The sequence below is a fragment of the Sesamum indicum genome, linkage group LG7, assembly GCF_026168435.1.
Source record: "Sesamum indicum cultivar Baizhima isolate 11 linkage group LG7, ASM2616843v1, whole genome shotgun sequence".
In the NCBI taxonomy this organism is placed as follows: Eukaryota; Viridiplantae; Streptophyta; class Magnoliopsida; order Lamiales; family Pedaliaceae; genus Sesamum; species Sesamum indicum.
Window position 1 is genome coordinate 5,017,795 of NC_142663.1, and position 22,408 is coordinate 5,040,202.

General features: G+C 35.4%; 2 protein-coding genes and 1 long non-coding RNA gene across 4 annotated transcripts; 2 read left to right on the top strand and 1 right to left on the bottom strand.

Moving 5' to 3' along the window:
* Positions 1–819: 819 nt before the first annotated feature.
* Positions 820–2,814, top strand: LOC105165971 (cinnamyl alcohol dehydrogenase 2). The gene is made up of 2 exons (XM_011085136.3): positions 820–1,487; positions 1,882–2,814. Exons 1-2 carry the CDS (start codon positions 1,017–1,019, stop codon positions 2,602–2,604), a joined length of 1,194 nt encoding a protein of 397 aa, XP_011083438.1. The 5' UTR covers positions 820–1,016; the 3' UTR covers positions 2,605–2,814.
* Positions 2,815–4,214: 1,400 nt separating this feature from the next.
* On the bottom strand, positions 4,215–5,787 carry LOC148787499 (uncharacterized). The gene is made up of 3 exons (XR_016066504.1): positions 5,740–5,787; positions 5,165–5,232; positions 4,215–4,410 (listed from the first exon to the last, which is right to left on the bottom strand). It is a non-coding gene; the product is annotated as an uncharacterized LOC148787499 (long non-coding RNA).
* An 11,101-nt stretch (positions 5,788–16,888) lies between these two features.
* Positions 16,889–22,404, top strand: CPK29 (calcium-dependent protein kinase 29). Of its 2 annotated transcripts, XM_011085137.3 has the most exons (8): positions 16,891–17,772; positions 20,538–20,681; positions 20,955–21,107; positions 21,225–21,340; positions 21,424–21,591; positions 21,676–21,803; positions 21,881–21,980; positions 22,071–22,404. In XM_011085137.3, the coding sequence occupies exons 1-8, from the start codon at positions 17,094–17,096 to the stop codon at positions 22,155–22,157; spliced, it is 1,575 nt and encodes a 524-aa protein (XP_011083439.1). In that variant the 5' UTR covers positions 16,891–17,093; the 3' UTR covers positions 22,158–22,404. The 2 variants fall into 2 exon arrangements, with proteins under 2 accessions (XP_020550899.1, XP_011083439.1); XM_020695240.2 differs by having other exon boundaries at positions 16,889–17,772; positions 21,424–21,803.
* The last annotated feature ends 4 nt before the right edge of the window (positions 22,405–22,408 follow it).

Genomic DNA, 22,408 nt, shown 5'->3' on the forward strand with positions numbered 1-22,408 from the left:
AGGACCCGGCCGGATCTTGATTTGGTCCCGAGTTTTTAAGGACCCGCCCCGTTATATTGATTTAATATGTTTATATATTATTTTACTTTATTTTGGTAGAATAAATACTAACAAAATATTATATTATTTTATTTATTTATTATTAGATATTTGTTCAATAATTGATGAAATAAAAAATTATCCACAACATTTAAAGAAGAAGAATATGGAGTTGCTAGTAAGGTATAATTGTTATAAATTGTTTGGATTGTTTTGCTATGAATAATTTTATTTGTACTTAAAAATTTATTTTTTGAACTTGATTATTTGAGTTAGGCCGTGGACAATTTTATTTATAATTGATATCGTAATTTTTTTCTTTATAAAAATATATAATAAAATAAATAAAAATAAAAATAACTAGGCCTACCAAATTAGATCCGCCCCGACGGAATTTGTACCGAACCAGGACGGGGCTTTAAAATAATTGGGACACGACAAGTCCCAGATCCTTCCCAAAATTAAAGGAACGGGTCCTGAATCCACCCAAAACTGCCCGGTGCCAACCCTAATAATACCTCACTCCAATTTAGAAAACTTACTGTGATGTCATCTAATCTCATCTCATTGAGGAAAAAATAAGTTAGAATAAATTTGATTGAGATAATTTTCTTTAGAATAGAGTAAATGACATTATTTCTATCAATTATTATAAAAAATTCAATTCAAAATTGAAAGAAAAATTATATTTTTAGTCCCACGTGCTATAGGAATCCCACATGTACCGGGGTCCCAAGGCTTCTAAGAATTATTCATTTCTTTAGAAAGTGGTGAGCAGGGGAACAAGTAAGAGTCATTACCACCGGAATTAGTTCTTAGTATCTCCAACACGTAAGAAAAATGTTTACCAAGTTAAACCAGAATCAACATCAATAAACTCAAACAAAAATCCCCTCATTTTCGTCTCATCCGTACACTTCTTGTTTCCCCTCCAAAAACACCGTTTCAGCCGTCGAATTTTCCTTCCTCAGACAACGATGTCGCTAATCTCGGACTTCATTCTACCTTGTGCTCGCAAAATATACACACTGATTTTAACTCTTCTTTCATCACTTCTACTTATGGCAAAAAACAGGAAAAGGCCGATTTGTGAAGTGGCAGTAATGGAGCACCGGACGGCGAACGCGTTCGGGTGGGCGGCGAGAGATCCCTCTGGGGTTCTATCTCCGTTCAAGTTCTCCAGACGGGCCACCCGGGAACACGACGTCCAAATCAAGGTTTTATATTGCGGGATTTGCCATTCGGATCTTCACGCAGTGAAAAACGACTGGGGCATCTCTAAGTACCCGCTTGTGCCCGGGCATGAAATTGTCGGAGTGGTCACCCGGGTCGGATCCAAGGTCCGGAAAGTCAAGGTGGGCGACAAAGTGGGCGTTGGATGCTTAGTCGGGTCCTGCAGAGAATGTGATCAATGTGTTAACAATCTCGAGAATTATTGTCCTCAGCTGGTACGTACCATTAGCTTCTTTTACCCCAAAATAATTCACTTTTAATCCTATAATTTTAGAAAAAAATTAATTTTTGGTTCTATATGAATTAAAGTTTGTAATTTTAAAATTTTAATAATTTTTGTTATTTTTCAATTAATTTGGTAAAAAAATTGCATATAAGTGGTACATTATCTAATTAAATTATAATTTCGTATATAAATTATTAAAATTTTAAAAAATTATTATAACAGTTTTTCAAATATATTTTTGAAATTAGCTCGATTTAGAGAATATTAAATTCATTTTTCTTCTAATTTGACATGTTATCTGTTTATTTTCTTTTAAATCTCAATTTTCTTATATTTTGCAATCGTGCTATTTTATCTAAATTGACTATGTCACTCCTTGACAGATCCTCACTTACAACAGCATCGACACCGACGGCACCATCACTTACGGTGGTTACTCCAACATCATGGTGGCGGACGAGCACTTCATCATCCGCTGGCCGGAAAATTTGCCTCCTCATGTCGGTGCTCCTCTACTCTGTGCCGGCACCACCACGTACAGCGCCTTGAGATACTACGGCTTCGACAAGCCGGGCCTCCACATCGGAGTTGTCGGGCTCGGGGGGTTGGGTCACGTCGCTGTTAAATTCGCAAAGGCCTTTGGATCAAAGGTAACGGTGATTAGCACCTCCGTCGGCAAGAAAAAGGAAGCCATCGAAACCATTGGCGCGGACGCATTTGTGGTTAGCCACGAGCCGGAGGAAATGCAGGCGGCTACTGGGAGTTTAGACGGGATTATTGACACGGTTCCTGCACATCATCCAATCGAGCCGTTGTTAAGCTTGTTGAAGCCGCACGGGAAGATGGTCATGGTGGGGGCGCCCACGAAGCCGCTTGAGCTGCCGGTGCTTTCGATAATTATGGGGCGGAGGACGGTGGGGGGGAGCATGATCGGGGGGCTGAAAGAGACGCAGGAGATGATTGATTTTGCGGCGGAGCACAATGTGTTGCCGAACGTGGAGGTCATATCGATGAATGATGTGAACGAGGCGATGGAGCGGCTGGAGAAAGGAGATGTGAGGTATCGGTTTGTGATCGACATTGGGAACACACTGAAACAAGAATGATTGAAATCATGAGCTATGAATCGTTTCAACTTTCATGTAAATAACAGCAATAATGTTTAGAAGATATGTTTGTAATGTTCACAATTGTTAGATCATGTACATAAATAAGACATGCCAGCCCTATCTGGGGTTGACTACATAACGACGTTTTGATTGCCCATTTCTGTGAAATTAGAAAATTCTATGAAATATTATTAATTAATATCTAATTATTGTACAATAATATGTCAATGTGGGCAATTATCAAAACTCCAAATAATATATAATTATCATATAAGTTTGTCCGCCGTTTGATCGAAGCTAGCCCAGTGCTAATTGCTTTTTTGTTAATCATCCTATGTATTCATAGCATTTTGAATTTTGGTTTACTTTCTGATCTCATGTTGGTTTTGAGCAGTACGGGTAGTTGGATTACCTTGAAGGTACTTTTCTATTTCTTTTTTGTTTTACTTTTAAAAGAATTGAAGACACTTTTCTGAATTAGGTAAATTGCAGGTATAAATTGCAGGAATTGAAGCACAAGCGAAAAAAGAGGAAGAGTAGGAAGGAGAAGAGGAGGAGGAGGAGGAGTCACCATCATCCAGATGATGATTCTTCTGATGATTTTGCTGATCTGCGGCATGAAAGGAGGAGTAGGAAAACATATTCAAACTCTGATTCCGACATTAGTGCTTTAGATGATTCACGAGTGGGTAGGGGCAAGAAGCGGTCTGAGAAGAAGAGTAGGAAACATCGCCATGAAGAGGACTAGCTTCTACAGTGGGTGATATGTCTTGTGCTTTTGAGGTTCCTCTAAACTGCTGCTAAGTGTGCTCTATTTAATCTTTAATCTGGTGGTTGATGAGCTTCTTGATGAAACTCATTTTAGCTTAGTAGACAATGCATTAGCTTGGTGCATTTGCTGTTTTTCAGTTTGATGTAATGTATCATTTTAATTGCTTTGTCTTTCTGGTTGTAAGAATTTTGATATTTACTGAGTATGCTATGTGTGATTCCGATATGTGATCGGTCTTGTTAGTTGAAATATTGCAGTTATGCTTTGGAATTTTATTAAGTTTAAAGTTGTTTTACTTGTTGGTTGCTATTCGATGCTTTGAGGGAAGCCTGCCTGTGGGCATCAAGAAGAGCTTAACTATTGCTGCTCTTTTGAACCCAGTGCTATTATTGGAGCAAAGAAAGTTTTAGCATTTCCCAGTGTGTTTTATTTATGTAATTGTATTAGGGCAATGATTTTGGGATTAATATTATCCAGTTTCTGGATCAACCTCTCTAAAAAATCATGATCTGGTGTAGCAGGTTTCTGTTGAGATCATGATGTCGAGGAATATATTTTTATATGTTCTAATCAACCACTGCATTTCTTTTTCAATTTTATCGACCACAAACTTGAGAAGTTTTGCTGAATGATGCCCTTTCCTTGTTCCGGCTTTTCCATTTCCTTGTCTGTGCGTCTTTTTTGTGTAGGACCCCCTCCGCTACAAGAGCTATATCTACCCTAAACGTCATACTTATAGTAATCCCTGTGTTCATATCTATACATTTGCATATAACCATCTAACCAGTTTGCATACGTAATCCCAGCACGTCATAATAGGCATTGTCAACCCACAACATTATATATAAATATACATATCACACACCACAAGTAATCCGCCACAGTGAATCTCTACGCCTACGTTCTCTTTATACAATAAAATGTGTTTTGTACTCTAACTGACAAGATGAGAAAACAGCATACTGGCCCGACCTGCTTGAGTATAGCACGTAGACCTAATCTTCAACAATCAGACACCTCAAAGTCTATTCCTGAAAGAAAATGTCAGCAGGGAAATGAGCCTGCCACTCAGTAAGTAAATAACCAGCCCTATCTATATATGCATATCAAACACAGCCCAAACAAGAGGAACAAGCAACACGCATGGAATACAGTCAATTTAATTCCAACATAATCAACTTTATTACACCAAATGACTATCTCATAACAAGACAATCAATCAAACTCCACTTTTCCTAGTTTGCTTACCAGAAGGTGATATTGTATTTTTCCAGCCAACTCAATCTCACCGTTATATAAATTTAAGTGAATCCCCTTGACAGCCGGCTCATCAATCTCATTTCGCACATAGCATTTTCTTTTCGCACATAGCTGTTTCATTTCGCACATAGCATTTTCTTTTCGCACATAACACTTTCTTTTCGCACATAGCACTTTTCATATTGCCTTATAGGCTTTTCAACATATCAAGGGATATTCACACCACAATTATATTCAATTTTCACTACTCTCTCATTTCCACATATCACCATTCTTGTAAGCAACTAGTAACGTAAAACAATATATCTATATATTCTCATTTTCATACATCCACAACACATCAAACAACAAACAAAATATTTCAACGCATTTCCTCATTCTACATTCACAATATCGGCAATCAATCAAATCATTTCTCACTCATATACTTTCAGATAAATCCATGCCAGCATGAACCACAAATTCAGATAACGGTAAAATCACAATTGTAGATACATATATAGATAATACTAATTATTTACTTACCTCGACCTTACAACGCCTTTATCTATTCAATAGGTAGTGGTTCGGTCTTTTCACTTTACCTCCATATCCTATAATGAGTTATACAACACACAATTAATATATCAAGAATATTGTAATTTCTTTTAAATATAATATTGAATATCATTTGTACAATTTCTAATAATTCTTTAATATTCCATTTCTATCGAAATACAAATCTTCATTTTTCCTCTTTATTAACATAATATTTCTTAAATATAATATTCAAATCATTTCTATGAATTTTCTACCAATTTATCATTGCTATATAATTTAATTAAGCAACAATACATAGAATTACATATTTCATTAATCATTCCGAGGAATTGTGTAAATTACCTATAGTAATAATTAAATCTAACAAATCTAATATTTTAATTACCCAACTATATTATTTTTATAGCAATTATGATATTTAACTCGACACTATTTTAAATAGCCAAACTCATAAAATATTCCGGTTAGATAATACACCGCTCAATATAATTAACATTTAATAAATGAACTAAATAAATAATATAATTATATAAATTAATAGAAATTAAAATAAAACTTACTCCCGCTGGGAATCGCCGAACAGAGAAGGAAATTGCAAATTTATAAATGTGATATTGTGATAATTGGCTCACATATATATATATATATATATGTATGGGGTGGGGCGGTGGGTGAGGGCCCCCCCCAAACCTTTTCCTTCCTCTTTTTTTTTTCTTTTCTTTTATCTTTCTTATATATATATATACATATCATTTACATATATATATATCATATTATTATTTTATTAATTTAATAAGAGTTTTCTTAAAATATCCATCACGTCCCTCCTAAATTTCTTTAATTAATATAAATTGTCCCAAAATATTATAACGAACTCCAATTTAATCCGTTCAAGTTTTATTATATTCCAATTATGGAACATAATTTATTTACTAATTAACTAAATTTCATAAAAATTTACCAATTAATCCCCCAATTATGTATTATAATATTTGGGGCGTCACATTTTGTGTGTTTGTGTGTGTGTGGGTGTGGGCATCAAGAAGAGCTTAACTATTGCTCCTCTTTTGAACCCAGTGCTATTATTGGAGCAAAGAAGATTTTAGCATTTTCCAGTGTGTTTTATTTATGTAATTGTATTAGGGCAATGATTTTGTGATTAATATTATCCAATTTCTGGATCAACCTCTCTGAAACTCATGATCTAGTGTAATAGGTTTCTGTTGAGATCATGAAGATATATATTTTTATATGTTCTAATCAGCTACTGCATTTCTTTTTCAATTTTATCGACCATAAACTTGAGAAGTTTTGCTGAAAGCTCCCCTTTCCGTGTGTGTGTGTGTGTGTGGGCATCAAGAAGAGCTTAACTATTGCTCCTGTTTTGAACCCAGTGCTATTATTGGAGCAAAGAAGGTTTTAGCATTTTTCAGTGTGTTTTATTTATGTAATTATATTAGGGCAATGATTTTGTGATTAATATTATTCAGTTTCTAGATCAACTTCTCTAAAAATCATGATCTGGTGTAGCAGGTTTCTGTTGAGATTATGATGTCAAAGAATATAAAAATATATTCTAATCAGCTACTGCATTTTTTTTTCAATTTTATCAACCACAAACTTGAGAAGTTTTGCTGAATGATGCATTCTCCTTCTTCTGTCTTTTCCATTTCCTTGTATGTGGGTCTTTTTCTTTTGTGTGTGTGTGTCTCTGGGGTGTGTGTGTGTATGGGGTGTCTGGGTGTGTGTGTGGGGGGGGGGGTGTGTGTGTCTATGGGGAGTGTGTATGTGTGTGTGTGTGTGTATGGGGTGTGTGTGTGTCACGGTAGAACATGTTTTACTTCCATTTTGAACATAGAAGAAGTAAGTTGTTGCTTTTATTTTCTGCGCCAACGAATGCCATTTGTGTCTTATTACATTTGTCATTCTGCTTCAATCTCTATGTCTTCATTTCTATCTTCACAATCCTTTTTCTCGTGCAGGATGTCACCATAGTTTCGAAATATTTTATGCTCATTACGGGTATTGTTTGTGTTTATGGTCTATTTATGTCCTTTGTAATATTTTTGTGTGCTTGCATAGATGTGTATTCTCATTTTCGTTTACCTGATATGAAAGAGTATTTATTGAAATGAAGAGCAATAGCAGGACAGGAGAGAGTGCATTGTCCCTCTTTTTTTTTCCTTTCAATATATCTCATTAGTAAGAGTGATCTTGGATTGATTTACTTTCCATTTTCTTGTTTGTGATTCTTTTTGTGTGTGTGTGTGTGTGTGAGTTTGTGTGTCTGTGGGGTGTGTGTGCGTGTGGGTGCGTGTGGGGTGTGTTGTGTGTGTGTGTGTGTGTGTGCGTGTGGGGTGTGTGGGTGTGTGTGTGTGTGTGTATGTCACGGTAGAACATGTTTTACTTCCATTTTGAATATAGAAGAAGTGAGGTGTTGCTTTTATCTTCTGCGCCAACGAATCCCATCTCCGTCTTGTTACATTTGCCATTCTCTTTCAATTTCTAAGTCTTCATTTCTATCTTCACAACCCTTTTTCTCGTGCAGGATGTCACCATAGTTTCGAAACATTTTATGCTCATTACAGGTATTGTTTGTCTTTGTGGTCTATTTATGTCCTTTGTAATATTTTTGTGTGCTTGCATAAATGTGTATTCTCATTTTTGTTTACCTGATATGAAAGAGTATTTATTGAAATGAAGAGCAATAATAGGACAGGAGAGAGTGCATTGTCCCTCTTTTTTTTCCCTTTCAATATATCTCTTTAGCAAGAGTGGTCTATTGATTTACTTTACTAGAGGGGATATAGTGAGAGAACATGAGTGGAGGATTGATAAAATCTGATAAATGTCTTGGGTGGTTATCATCTGATTACCAATTCTTGAATTAGTTTACTTTCAATTTGTTTTTCTTTTTAATGAATGGAAGGCCCTTTTCTGAATTAGGTAAATTGCAGGTATAAATTGCAAGAATTGAAGCGCATACGAAGAAGGAGGAAATGTAGGAAGGAGAAGAGGAGGAGGAGGAGGAGTCACCATCATTCAGATGACGATTCTTCTGATGATTCTGCTGATCTGCGGCATAAAACGAGGAGCAGGAAGGCAGATGCAGACTCTGATTCCGATGTTATTACTTTAGATGATTCGCGTGTAGGTAGGGGCAAGAAGCGGTCTAAGAAGAAGAGTAGGAAACATCGCCATGAAGAGGACTAGCTTCTACAGTAGGTGATATGTCTTGTGCTTTTAAGGTTCCTCTAAACTGCTTCTAACTATGCCCTATTCAGTCTTTAATCTGGTGGTTGATGAACTTCTTGATGAAACCCACTTTAGTTTAGTGGACAATGCATTAGTTTGGTGCATTTGAAGTTTTTCAGTTTGATGTAATGTATCATTTTAATTGCTTCATTCTTTTGGTTGTAAGAATTCTGATATTTACTGAGTATGCTATATATGATTCCGACATGTGATCGGTTCTGTTAGTTGAAATATTGCAGTAATGCTTTGGAATTTTATTGAGTTTAAAGTTGTTTTACTTGTTGGTTTCTATTTGATGCTTTGGGGGAAGCCTACCTGTGGCATCAAGAAGAGTTTAACTATTGCTGCTCTTTTGAACTCAGTGCTATTATTGGAGCAAAGAAGGTTTTGCATTTCCCAGTATGTTTTATTTATGTAATTATATTAGGGCAATGATTTTGTGATTAATATTATCCAATTTCTGGATCAACCTCTCTGAACATCATGATCTGGTGTAGCAGGTTTCTGTTGAGATCATGATGTCAAGGAATATATTTTTATATGTTTTAATCAGCTACTGCATTTCTTTTTCAATTTTATCAACCACAAACTTGAGAAGTTTTGTTGAATGATGCCCTCTCCTTGTTCCAACTTTTCTATTTTCTTGTCTGTGCCTCTTTTTGTGTGTGTGGGGGGAGGGTGTGTTTGTGTGTGTGCGTGTGGAGTGTGTAGTGTGTGTGTGTGTGCGTGCGTCTGGGGTGTGTGTGTGTGAATAGGGTGTGTGGATGTGTGTGTCTGTGGGGGGGGGGGTGTGTGTGTGCGGGGTGTGTGTGTGTGTCATGCTAGAACATGTTTTACTTAAATTTTGAACATAGAAGAAGTGAGGTGTTGCTTTTATCTTTTGCGCCAACGAATGCCATCCGCGTCTTGTTACATTTGTCATTCTCCTTCAATTTCTAAGTCTACATTTCTAACTTCACAATCCTTTTTCTCGTGCAGTATGTCACCATAGTTTCGCAATATTTTATGCTCATTACGGGTATTGTTTGTCTTTGTGAGATATTTATGTCATTTGTAACATTTTTGTGTGCTTGCATAGATGTATATTCTCATTTTTGTTTACCTGATATGAAAGAGTATTTATTGAAATGAAGAACAATAACAGGACAGGAGAGAGTGCATTGTCCCTCTTCTTTTTTTTCTTTCAATATTTCTCGTTAGCAAGAGTGGTCTTGGATTGATTTACTTTACTAGCGGGGATATAGTGAGAGAACATGAGTGGAGGATTGATAAAATCTGATAAATGCCTTGGGTGGTTATGATCTGCTAACCAATTCTTGAATTGATTGTCAGCGACCGCTACAAAATGTTGTAGTTTTGAACCCTGACTTTGGTGTGTTTAGCCATTTTGATTTCCTTTATTCTAATAGCGGTCTCTATAATTTTCACCCTTGAATCACATGGTAGTTTCTGTAGCATCACCTTGATTTTTGGGTACTCGCATGGAAGAGGGAGAATGGTCCTTTTGCTCAGGAACAATTAATCAGTTGTATATGCTGCTGAAGCTTCACTCATGCTTGTGTTTACATGTGGCTTACTGTTTATCAGGTAAAGAACTAATCATTCACCTGCCCAAGTTTCTGTTGATTTTCTGCCTTCAGGTACTTATGGACAGTTTCATACATATTTGAGTGGTAATAGTTTCCTAGTAATGTGATTTTGGTATTGCAGAAACCATGATATTAGGCCTATAAGTTGTTGAATCTATAATGTTGCTTGATAAATGGCACAGCTGTTCCTGTGGCTCTTCTTTAGAAATTGAATGATTCTTTACTAGAAGGAGACACTAGCTTTAACTTTTTCCCTTACAAATTTTTATGCTAACTTTGTTAAACGTTGAGGCGTCTTATGTGATTTATGTTTCTAGTCGCTTGGGTTTTGCTGAAATGCCTTAGTAAATACAAAGGTAATCCAGTGCTAATTGCTTTCTGTTAACCATCCCATGTATTCATAACATTTTCGATTTTGGTTTACTTTCTGATTTCATGTTGCTTTTGAGCAGTATTGATAGATGGATTACCTTGAAGGTACATTTCTATTTCTATTTGTTTTTCTTTTTAAGGAATTGAAGACACTTTTCTGAATCAGGTAAATTGCAGGTATAAATTGTAAGAATTGAAGCGAATGCGAAGAAAGAGGAAGTGTAGGAAGGAGAAGAGGAGGAGGAAGAGTCACCATCATTCAGATGATGATTCTTCTAATGATTCTGCTGATCTGCGGCATAAAAGGAGGAGCAGGAAGGCAGATTCAGAGTCTGATTCCGACGTCAGTGCTTTAGATGATTCGCGAGTGGGTAGGGGCAAGAAGCGGTCTGAGAAGAAGAGCAGGAAACATCGCCATGAAGAGGACTAGCTTCTAAAGTAGGTGATATGTCTTGTGCTTTTAAGGTTCCTCTAAACTGCTGCTAAGTGTGCCCTATTCAATCTTTAATCTGGTGGTTGATGAGCTTCTTGATGAAACCCACTTTAGCTTAGTGCACAATACATTAGTTTGGTGCATTTGTTGTTTTTCAGTTTCTTGTAATGTATCATTTTAATTGCTTCATTCTTCTGGTTGTCAGAATTCTGATATTTACTGAGTATGCTATGTGTGATTCTGACATGTGATCGATCCTGTTAGTTGAAATATTACAGTAATACTTTGGAATATTATTGAGTATAAAGTTGTTTTACTTGTTGGTTGCTATTCGATGCTTTTGGGGAAACCTGCCTGTTGACATCAAGAAGAGCTTAACTATTGCTGCTCTTTTGAACCCAGTGTTATTATTGGAGCAAAGAAGGTTTTAGCATTTTCCAGTGTGTTTTATTTATGTAATTGTATTAGGACAATGATTTTGTGATTAATATTATCCAGTTTCTGGATCAACTTCTCTGAAAATCATGATCTAGTGTAGCAGGTTTCTGTTGAGATCATGGTGTCAAGGAATATATTTTTATATGTTCTAATGAGCTACTACATTTCTTTTTCAATTTTAGTGACCACAAACTTGAGAAGTTTTGCTGAATGATGCCCCCTCATTGTTCTGACATTTCTATTTTCTTGTATGTGCATCTTTTTTTTTAGGTGTGTGTGTGTGTGTGTATGGGGTGTGTGGGGTGTGTGTGTATGTGTGTGTTTGTGGGTGGGTGAGTGTGTGTGTGTGTGTGCATGTTGGGCATGTGTGTGTGTGTGTGCGCGCGTGTGGGGTGTGTGTGTGTGTGTGCGTGTGCGTGGGGGGTGTGTGGGTGTGTGTGGGTGTGTGTCACGGTATAACATGTTTTACTTTCATTTTGAAATAGAAGAAGTGAGGTGTTGTTTTACTTCTATTATCTTCTGCGCCAACGAATGTCATCTCCGTCTTGTTATATTTGTCATTCTTCTTCAATTTCTAAGTTTTCATTTCTAACTTCACAACCCTTTTTCTCGTGCAGTATGTCACCATAGTTTCGCAACATTTTATGCTCGTTACGAGTATTATTTGTCTTTGTGATATATTTATGTCCTTTATAACATTTTTGTGTACTTGCATAGATGTGTATTCTCATTTTTGTTTACCTGATATGAAAGAGTATTTATTGAAATGAAGAGCAATAACAGGACAGGAGAGAGTGCATTGTCCCTCTTCTTTTTTCCTTTCAATATATCTCGTTAGCAAGAGTGGTCTTGGACTGATTTACTTTACTAGAGGGGATATAGTGAGAGAACATGAGTGGAGGATTGATAAAATCTGATAAATGCCTCGGGTGGTCATGATTTGATAACCAATTCTTGAATTGGTTGCCAGCGACCACTACAAAATGTTGTAGTTTTGAACCCTTACTTTGGTGTGTTTAGCCATTTTGATTTCCTTCCTTCTAATAGCGGTCTCTATAATTTTCATACTTGAATCACATGGTAGTTTCTGTAGCATCACCTTGATTTTTGGATACTCGCATGGAAGAGGGAAAATGGTCCTTTTGCTCAGGAACAATTAATCAGTTGTATATGCTGCTGAAGCTTCACTCATGCTTGTGTTTACATGTGGCTTATTGTTTATCAGGTAAAGAACTAATCATTCACCTGCCCAAGTTTCTATTATTTTTCTGCCTTGAAGTAGTTATGGACAGTTTCATACATATTTGAGCGGTAACAGTTTCCTCGTAATGTGGTTTTGGTATTGCAGAAACCAGGATATTAGGCGTATAAGTTGTTGAATCTGTGGTGTTGCTTGATAAATGGCACAGCTGTTCCTGTGGCTCTTCTTTAGAAAGTGAATGATTCCTTTACTGGAAGGAGACACTAGCTTTAACTTTTTCCATTATAAGTTTTTATGCTAACTTTGTTAAAGGTTGAGGCATGTTGTGTGATTTATGTTTCTTGTCGCTTGGGCTTTTGCTGAAATGCCTTCGTAAATACAAAGGTAACCCAGTGCTAATTGCTTTCTGTTAACCATCCCACGTATTCATAGCATTTTCGATTTTGGTTTACTCTCTGATCTCATGTTGCTTTTGAGCAGTATGGGTAGTTGAATTATCTTGAAGGTACTTTTCTATTTCTTTTCTATTTTTCTTTTTAAGGAATTGAAAACACTTTTTCTGAATCAGGTAAATTGCAGGTATAAATTGCAAGAATTGAAGCGCATGTGAAGAAAGAGGAAGTGTAGGAGGGAGAAGAGGAGGAGGAGGAGTCACCATCATTCAGATGATGATTCTTCTAATGATTCTGCTGATCTGCGGCATAAAAGGAGGAGCAGGAAAGCAGATTCAGACTCTGTTTCTGACGTCAGTGCTTTAGATGATTCACGAGTGGGTAGGGGCAAGAAGCGGTCTGAGAAGAAGAGCAGGAAACATCGCCATGAAGAGGACTAGCTTCTAAAGTAGGTGATATGTCTTGTGCTTTTAAGGTTCCTCTAAACTGCTGCTAAGTGTGCCCTATTCAATCTTTAATCTGTTGGTTGATGATCTTCTTGATGAAACCCACTTTAGCTTAGTGGACAATGCATTAGTTTGGTGCATTTGCTATTTTTCAGTTTGATGTAATGTATCATTTTAATTGCTTCATTCTTCTGGTTGTAAGAATTATGATATTTACTGAGTATGCTATGTGTGATTCCGATATGTGATCGGTCCTGTTAGTTGAAATATTATAGTAATGCTTTGGAATTTTATTGAGTTTAAAGTTGTTTTACTTGTTGGTTGCTATTCGATGCTTTGGGGGAAGCCTGCCTGTGGGCATCAAGAAGAGCTTAACTATTGCTGCTCTTTTGAACCCAGTGTTATTATTGGAGCAAAGAAGGTTTTAGCATTTCCCAGTGTGTTTTATTTATGTAATTGTATTAGGGCAATGATTTTGTGATTAATATTATCCAGTTTCTGGATCAACTTCTCTGAAAATCATGATCTAGTGTAGCAGGTTTCTGTTGAGATCATGGTGTCAAGGAATATATTTTTATATGTTCTAATCAGCTACTGCATTTCTTTTTCAATTTTATTGACCACAAACTTGAGAAGTTTTGTTGAATGATGCCCCCTTATTGTTCCGACATTTCTATTTTCTTGTCTATGCATCTTTTTATTTATGTGTGTGTGTGTGTGTATGCATGTGGAATGTGTGTGTGTGTGTATGAGGTGTGTGGGCTGTGTTTGTGTATGTGTGTGTTTGTGGGGGGTGAGTGTGTGTGTGTGTGTGTGTGTGTGTGCGTGTGGGGCATGTGTGTGTGGGGTGTGTCCACGCGTGTGGGGTGTGTGTGTGTGGTGCGTGTGTGTGTATGTGTCACGGTAGAATATGTTTTAGTTTCATTTTGAATATAAAAGAAGCGAGGTGTTGCTTTTATCTTTTGCGCCAACGAATGTCATCTGCGTCTTGTTGCATTTGCCATTCTCCTTTAATTTCTAAGTCTTCATTTTCATCTTCACAATCCTTTTTCTCGTGCAGGATGTCACCATTACGGGTATTGTTTGTCTTTATGATATATTTATGTCCTTTGTAACATTTTTGTGTGCTTGCATAGATGTGTATTCTTATTTTTGTTTACCTGATATGAAAGAGTATTTATTGAAATGAAGAGCAAAAACAGGACAGGAGAGAGTGCATTGTCCCTCTTCTTTTTTCCTTTCAATATATCTCGTTAGCAAGAGTGGTCTTGGATTGATTTACTTTTCTAGAGGGGATATAGTGAGAGAACATGAGTGGAGGATTTATAAAATATGGTAAATGCCTTGGGTGGTTATGATCTGGTAGCCAATTCTTGAATTGGTTGCCAGCGACCACTAAAAATATTGTAGTTTTGAACCCTGACTTTGGTATGTTTAACCATTTTAATTTCCTTCCTGCTAATAGCGGTCTCTATAATTTTCACATTTGAATCACATGGTAGTTTCTGTAGCATCACCTTGATTTTTGGATACTCGCATGGAAGAGGGAGAATGGTCCTTTTGCTCAGGAACAATTAATCAGTTATATATGTTGTAGCTGATGTTTGACTCATGTTTGTGTTTACATGTGGCTTACTGTTTATCAGGTAAAGAACTAATTATTCACCTGCCCAAGTTTCTGTTGATTTTCTGCCTTCAGGTACTTATGGACAGTTTCATACATATTTGAGTGATAACAGTTTCCTAGTAATGTGATTTTGGTATTGCAGAAACCAGGATATTAGGCCTATAAGTTATTGAATTTGTGGTGTTGCTTGATAAATGGCACAGTTGTTCCTGTGATTCTTCTTTAGAAAGTGAATGATTCTTTTACTCTAAGAGGGAAGGTTTGGTGCTAAATAACTGCGGGTTATTTTGCAATTTTACCCAAGAAATATTATTGGTTTTTGAACCTTATGTCTCACTGTGTGTGGACTGTTCTCGAAGGCAGAAGTATTTTGTTTGGAGTGTTCTGGACGTTTCTTGAGGCATTACTTAAACTTACGCAAAAATAGGGTATTACATTGACAATAAACGGACAATAATGAGTTGAGAAACTATTGTTCCCACGCGGTGGACTCATAATGAATTTCCTCAAACACCCTAAGAATACGTCGTGTATAAATACGAACAAGAGGAAATCAGTGTACAATAAGCTGAGAAGCAAGTTGCTTAAAATGGCACAAACATGGGGAATTGAAATTCTAATTTCGGAAACTCCATCCAAATGAAAATAATTAATTGCATAATAAGTACATTAAGTTATAATTATCATATGATTAATATATGATATTGTAATTATGTAAATATATACAATAATAATAATATATTATGCGATTATTTAAACCTAATTACATTTGATTTAGACAAAATCTTTATGTTGAAATTTGATGATTGGCCAAAATAGATAACAAAGAAAATTTTGAATTAGTAAAATAACAATTGTCTTTTATATGGGGTCCACCAAAATTTATTGATCACCATAAAATTACCTAAATATTTGGATAATTTCACTCATTTCTCTTTAATTTTGTCGTAATTACACACCAGTCCTTTATAATTTAAAAAATTACATTTAGTATCTTTCGTATTTATTTTCATCCATTAAATAAATTTTCATGTTGTCAAAATTTCACCATATTTGTTCATACTAGTAATAAATAAGTGAATTAAAAATTCATATATATTTACATATAATTGACTTAATTATTATTAATTTATTGCAAGTGAAACAAAGTTTTTTGCCAATCAAATTACTCTTACATCTTCACAATGGCTAATGCATGTACGAGGTGCATTTTCACCCTTATAAGGGTAGTTTGGTCAGAAAAATTTGTTTGACCATCAATAAGTTTGGAGTAAGTCAATAAATATGATTTTTTATTAATATCAACAAAATTTGTGAATTTTTGACTAACAAGGAATTTATTTATTGGACAAAAACAAACATCATGATCCATGTTTCAAGAATTTCATTATTATATGTACCTTTCATACTATATAAATTCTACGTGTAACTACACCAAATTTTAAAAGATTGCATAATGATCCATGTTTCAAGAATTTCATTATTTTGTTGGTGTCGAATTACTCCCTATGTCAACTATATTATAAATAGCTCCAATAGCTAATTTGTCAGGTATGATATTCTATTCAATCTATTTTTCTTCAATAAAAAAATTTCACTAATATAAGCATTGGAGGATGATTGCGGGGTATATATCAAATTTTGAGATTTGAGTGTAGAAATGAAGTCATGAGGAGAGAGGAGATGAACTCAAGGCTCAATCTAATATTAAACATGACAAATGTAATAAATTAATTAAAATTCCATAGACCAAAGTTTGAAGCAAGAAGTAGAATTATAAAATGTATTTCCTTGTCTATGCTCTTTTGAGAAGGGTATATATCCCAAGCAACTAAGCAAGAAGAACACGGAAGAAAATACCAACCAAAGGCAAGCAACCAAACCCCAAAGCAAAGCACCTTAAAAAGTAGCACCCCACCCCATTTTTATTCTCTTACATTGAACCGCCGTTGTTCAACATCGTATTCATATTCATATCCCCCATATCTCACAACTCTCATTTTCCCACTCTCCCTCCATCAAACACACACATTACTCACCAACCAAAAAGCAAGAAATAAAAAAAAAAAAAAAGGAAAGAAAGAAAAGAAACAACTCTCTCTCTCTCTCTCACACACACACACACACAGTCATACTCAAACAAATAATTTTTTTTTTCCAGATGGGATTTTGCTTCTCCAAATTCAAGAGAACCAGGGACATCCCCATATCATCATCCTCTCCATCAGACTCCCCCTCTCCTCCCTACAATCCACCCCCTCCCCTCCACCATGCACTGCCACCACCAGGACAAACCACCGCAGCACCACGGCCGCCGTCGCCGCCCAACATCGGGCCGGTCCTCCGTAAGCCTTGCATCGACATAACCACACTGTACGATCTTGACAAAGAACTGGGCAGAGGGCAGTTCGGCATCACCTACCTCTGCACAGAGAAAGCCACCGGATTGAAATACGCGTGCAAGTCCATTTCAAGAAGAAAGCTCGTGACTGAAAAGGACATAGAAGATGTAAGAAGGGAGATCATGATTCTGCAGCACTTGACCGGACAGCCTAACATCGTTGAGTTCAAAGGGGCTTATGAGGACAAGAAAAACCTGTATTTGGTTATGGAGTTGTGCTCCGGGGGTGAGCTCTTCGACCGGATTACAGCGAGAGGGAGCTATTCTGAGAAGGAGGCTGCAAGACTTGGGAGACAGATTGTGAATGTGGTTCATGTTTGTCATTTCATGGGAGTGATGCATAGAGACTTGAAGCCTGAGAATTTCTTGATGGTGAATAGGGATGAGGATTCTCCCTTGAAGGCTACTGATTTTGGGCTCTCAGTTTTCATCGAGTCAGGTCAGTTTGAAAAGTTTAAATGCAGGTTTCATTACACTTAATTATCATGATAAAGAATTAAAATTTGCAACAAATACTAATTAACTGCATTTGTGCAACGCATATTAGCAAATTTTGCAAATATGATCAAAATATTAATTACAATTAAAAATTATGATAAATATTTCGGACATGGGGTGAAATTATTGTCAATATTAATATTGATTAACTATAACAAAAAAAATTTAAAGTTTTTGTCTAGATTTTATTTGATGTGTTCGATAATATTAATTTATCGTGATTTTAAAGTTGTAGTAATTAATAGTTTAGGGAATAAATTCTTCTTTTTTTTTTTTCCTGTAATGTTTCTTATTAATTTAGATAAATGTTGTTTTCTTGTGTTCAAAAAAAGTTTGATGGGTATATATATTGAGTGATAATTCGATTTAAAATGAAATTATTGCTTGCTTGTAAAGTATTGGTTGCTGGAAAGATATGATTGTTTAATTGCAACAGTTTCCTGAGAGCACTTTTGTGTTGTGCAAGTTTATAATATATGATAGTGCGGGAGGCTACATGGGATTGTGAAACTGTCCTGTCCTGTCTTAATTATTTCCTATTAATGAACAAATGGAGACTTTGAAGTTTACAAAGACTCGTTTTCTGTAATAAAAAATGCTATCCATCATTTCCCATACTTATATATAAATTAGTCCTTTTTCTTTAATTTTTTTATTTCAGTACCTATCTTGATTTGGAAAGTATTGATTGGTTTATTTATTTTACATGGACTAACTCTAACAATTCTTTTCTAAATCAAGAAGATGTTAAAAAGAGTGAAGAATAAATAATATTGAGAAATTCTAACTTAAGTCTGATCAAATTATATTTAAATCAATTACAAAATAAATATAATACAATTATTATGTGATTAGTGCATAATTTAAAAAAAATAATCAATTATATAACAATATATACATTATTTATGCAATTGATTGAATTTGATTAGATCTGATTTAAATAAAATAGCATGAATGACTAGTGGGATATTTTCTTTGTGAAAGATAGAAAAAGAGAGCACTTGCATGGACGATTGATGAATTAGGACATACATAAGATAAAGTTTTCTTATTGATGGCGACAGATGTTTGTGATGTTTGATTTATTTTTTATTTTATTTAATATATATAATCATAATATATATTATAATTAAATGTTATTAAAATAAAAATACAACAGAATTTAAAATAAAAAAATCAGTTGGCTCCAGGTTGAAACTTGAAAATGAGTTTTGCAGGTAAAATATGTGGATGTCACTTTAGGATTAGGTCAAGAAGACCAGGTCAACTGGACAAGGACAGGTCAACCTCAACCTCATGTTTCTTTTTTACTTTTGGAGGGAGTGGGAGTGGTGTGGGGTTTTGGGGGCTACCCTTAGCTGGTGGGCAATTATATGTGATTTTTTATTTTAATTATAATATATAGAGTATGATTATATATATTAAATGAAATAAAAAAAATACAATAATTCTGCTGTAATCTTATTTTAATTAATATTTAATTATAATATATATATGATGATTATATATATTAAATGAAATAAAAAATACAATAATGAATATCAAGTAAGAGTAAAACTAGTTTGCCCCAGTTTACTTTTATTATAGAAATAAATGAATAATAAAATAAGTTTGAATTAGATGTACTATAAAAAAAAATAGATTAATTATAGATAGTATACTTTGTTATATTCTTTTGGTTGAACAAAACTAATTCTAGTATCTGCTTTACATGATAACCTATTTTAAATGCTAAATAACATATATGTCCTTAAATTTATAAGATCATTTTTTTCCTCAAAGTGAAATAAAAGCCCCAAAAAGGATAGGAGAAGACAATGGGTAGGTGGAAGGAAGACGGCGAACGAGTGGGGATGGGGGCAATTGATCAAAGTGCACAGTAGATTGGGTCGGTTCAAAATCTATAAAAATCAGTCTAAAAAAGTTCGATCCAAGAATATCGGTCTACTACTGTTCATGGTTGGTTTTAGGACGGTCTTAGGTCCAATTGGGTCCATTTTTAAATTTAGAGCCAACCCATGGACTGACTTAATTGAGGACCAGACCAAGCTGGAATGTGCTTGTTTTATTTGTTTTTTTTTTTTTTTTTGTGATATTGAGATCTTCTTATTATGAGTTGGGTATAGTTGAATTTATTATATGAGTTGACTAACTCAACAACCCACACAATAAATAAACCCAGACCCCTATCTGGTGAAGTATGGGCGACTAGGACCCAATTCCCCATTGTAAACGGGGCCTTAAAGTATAAGAAATATGGGTTTACAATTTCTCATTGTTGTGGTTATGAAAAAAGAAGAGTAATTGAAAGGGCTCATAGTTCTTATGGAAAATTCTAAATTAACATTTGTTTGATCAAATTTGAACAGTTCAAAAAGAGTTGTCAATCATACAACAAATAAATTCTACTTGTTATGTAACTGAATCAGTTCAACAAAATTTGATTTTAACTTTGATTGTTAAGAAAAAAAAGAATCGCCACATTTCATTCTGTGTGAATAAAACCCCAACATAATGTTTAACAATATTTGGATAATCCCATATGTGAAATCGATATACTCTTCTGGAAATATTTGGGAATGTTTTGATTTTGGAGAAAGCTAATATGATATCAATTCTTAATGTTATTCAATCAATTACATTTCTAGCAAAGTTGCATAAGATTTTGAGTTGTGCTGCAATTCCCTTTGGACAAATATTTTCCAGGAAAAGTCTATAGAGATGTTGTCGGGAGTGCTTATTATGTGGCGCCTGAAGTTCTGGGAAGAAAGTACGGCAAGGAGATTGATGTCTGGAGCGCTGGAGTCATTTTGTACATACTTTTAAGTGGATTTCCACCCTTCTGGGCTGGTAAGTTAAGTAAACACTTATTAACTTGATAAGCTCGGTACAACAAGTACTGGTGTACAACGACTATTAGCCGTTATTTCGACAAGTTAGAATTTATATTTTCGTAGTGGCTCTTTTACGTATGCTGCCTGAAAGGGTCATAAAACAACAGAAACCTCTTCGGGAATAGCACATTCTTATACGACGTTCTTGTCATAAACTACAGGTTACCAGATTAGTAACTCTTGATGGTAGAGAAGTTTACTGATGATGTAAGAATCGTTTGTATTTCAGAGACAGAGAAAGGTATATATGAGGAAATCTTGAAGGGTCATGTAGACCTTCAGACCTCTCCCTGGCCTTCTATATCAGCTGGAGCAAAGGATCTCATCACTAAAATGTTGACCATGGATCCAAGAAAAAGAATTACTGCTGCGGAAGCTCTTGGTCAGTAGATCAAAATATTTGTAGCTATGTAAATGATTTTTTTACTCTCAAGTTAACATATATATGATAAAATCACTCCCGTCATTGGTGTATTTTGATTTGTCTGTTTATTACCAGAGCATCCTTGGCTGAAGAAAGACGGCGAAGCATCAGACAGACCGATTGACAGTGCTGTTCTAATCAGGATGAAGCAATTCAGGGCGATGAACAAGCTGAAAAAGCTCGCACTCAAGGTACCGAAATTATCGTTGATTATTGAATTTTCTGTCGAGGGTAAGACGCAACGATAGGAGTAATATGGATTAATACTTGAAAGGTTATTGCTGAAAACCTGTCTGAAGAAGAAATCAAGGGACTAAGACAAATGTTCAACAATATGGATACTGATGGAAGTGGTACTATTACATATGAAGAACTCAGGACAGGGTTGTCTAAGCTGGGATCCAAGCTTAGTGAAGCTGAAATAAAACAACTGATGGAAGCTGTAAGAATTTCTGCACTCTCTCATCTTGCATTGGTGCAAATTTTAAATTTATTGCCTGAACGGTACTGTTCTTTCCTTATCCAGGCCGATGTTGACAAGAACGGGACCATAGACTACATTGAGTTTATTACTGCGACCATGCATCGGCATAGACTGGAGAAAGAAGAGAATCTGTACAAGGCTTTTCAGTATTTTGACAAGGATAATAGCGGGTACATATATTTCTTCGATTCTCATTTTGAACGCTTAGTCCTGGAAAGACTTGTAAATTAACGTTTTCGCTCGTCAGATATATTACAAGAGATGAGCTGAGACATGCCATGCAACAATATGGGATGGGGGACGAGGCGACAATCGATGAGGTTCTTGATGATGTCGACACTGACAAAGTAAGATAATTAATTAGGGATGTTTTCGAATTGTTTTGAGTACCATATCTGGACATGAAATGTGATGAATCGATCATTTTTGGTCCGTAGGACGGGAGGATCAATTACGAAGAATTCGCGGCTATGATGAAAAAAGGAACGGTCGATTTCTCTGAACAACTGAGGACGGACGAATAACATGTGCAATATCTCATCAATTATTATGTGAGAAAAGACTCGACCGAGCGTTGTACATAACTCAATATTTTTCACATGATCATGTTTGGACCCTTTTTATTTCCATCAAATAATGTTGGGACAGCGTATGAACGGATTCGCAAATTGTATTTCAGTGCTAATAAAAGGTGCAAATTAGTGCTAATAATGTTTGGACAACTTATGAACCGACATACAATCTATCATAATGTTTGGATTCGTTTTCGAAGTGT

Excerpts from the sequence above, each read along its gene's own strand:
- LOC105165971 (XM_011085136.3), top strand. The coding sequence starts at position 1,017 with ATGTCGCTAATCTCGGACTTCATTCTACCTTGTGCTCGCAAAATATAC. Across the intron at positions 1,488-1,881 it reads AGAATTATTGTCCTCAGCTG|ATCCTCACTTACAACAGCAT; the intron begins GTACGTACCATT and ends ACTCCTTGACAG.
- CPK29 (XM_020695240.2), top strand. The coding sequence starts at position 17,094 with ATGGGATTTTGCTTCTCCAAATTCAAGAGAACCAGGGACATCCCCATA. Across the intron at positions 21,108-21,224 it reads TACTGCTGCGGAAGCTCTTG|AGCATCCTTGGCTGAAGAAA; the intron begins GTCAGTAGATCA and ends GTTTATTACCAG. Across the intron at positions 21,804-21,880 it reads TTTGACAAGGATAATAGCGG|ATATATTACAAGAGATGAGC; the intron begins GTACATATATTT and ends TTCGCTCGTCAG.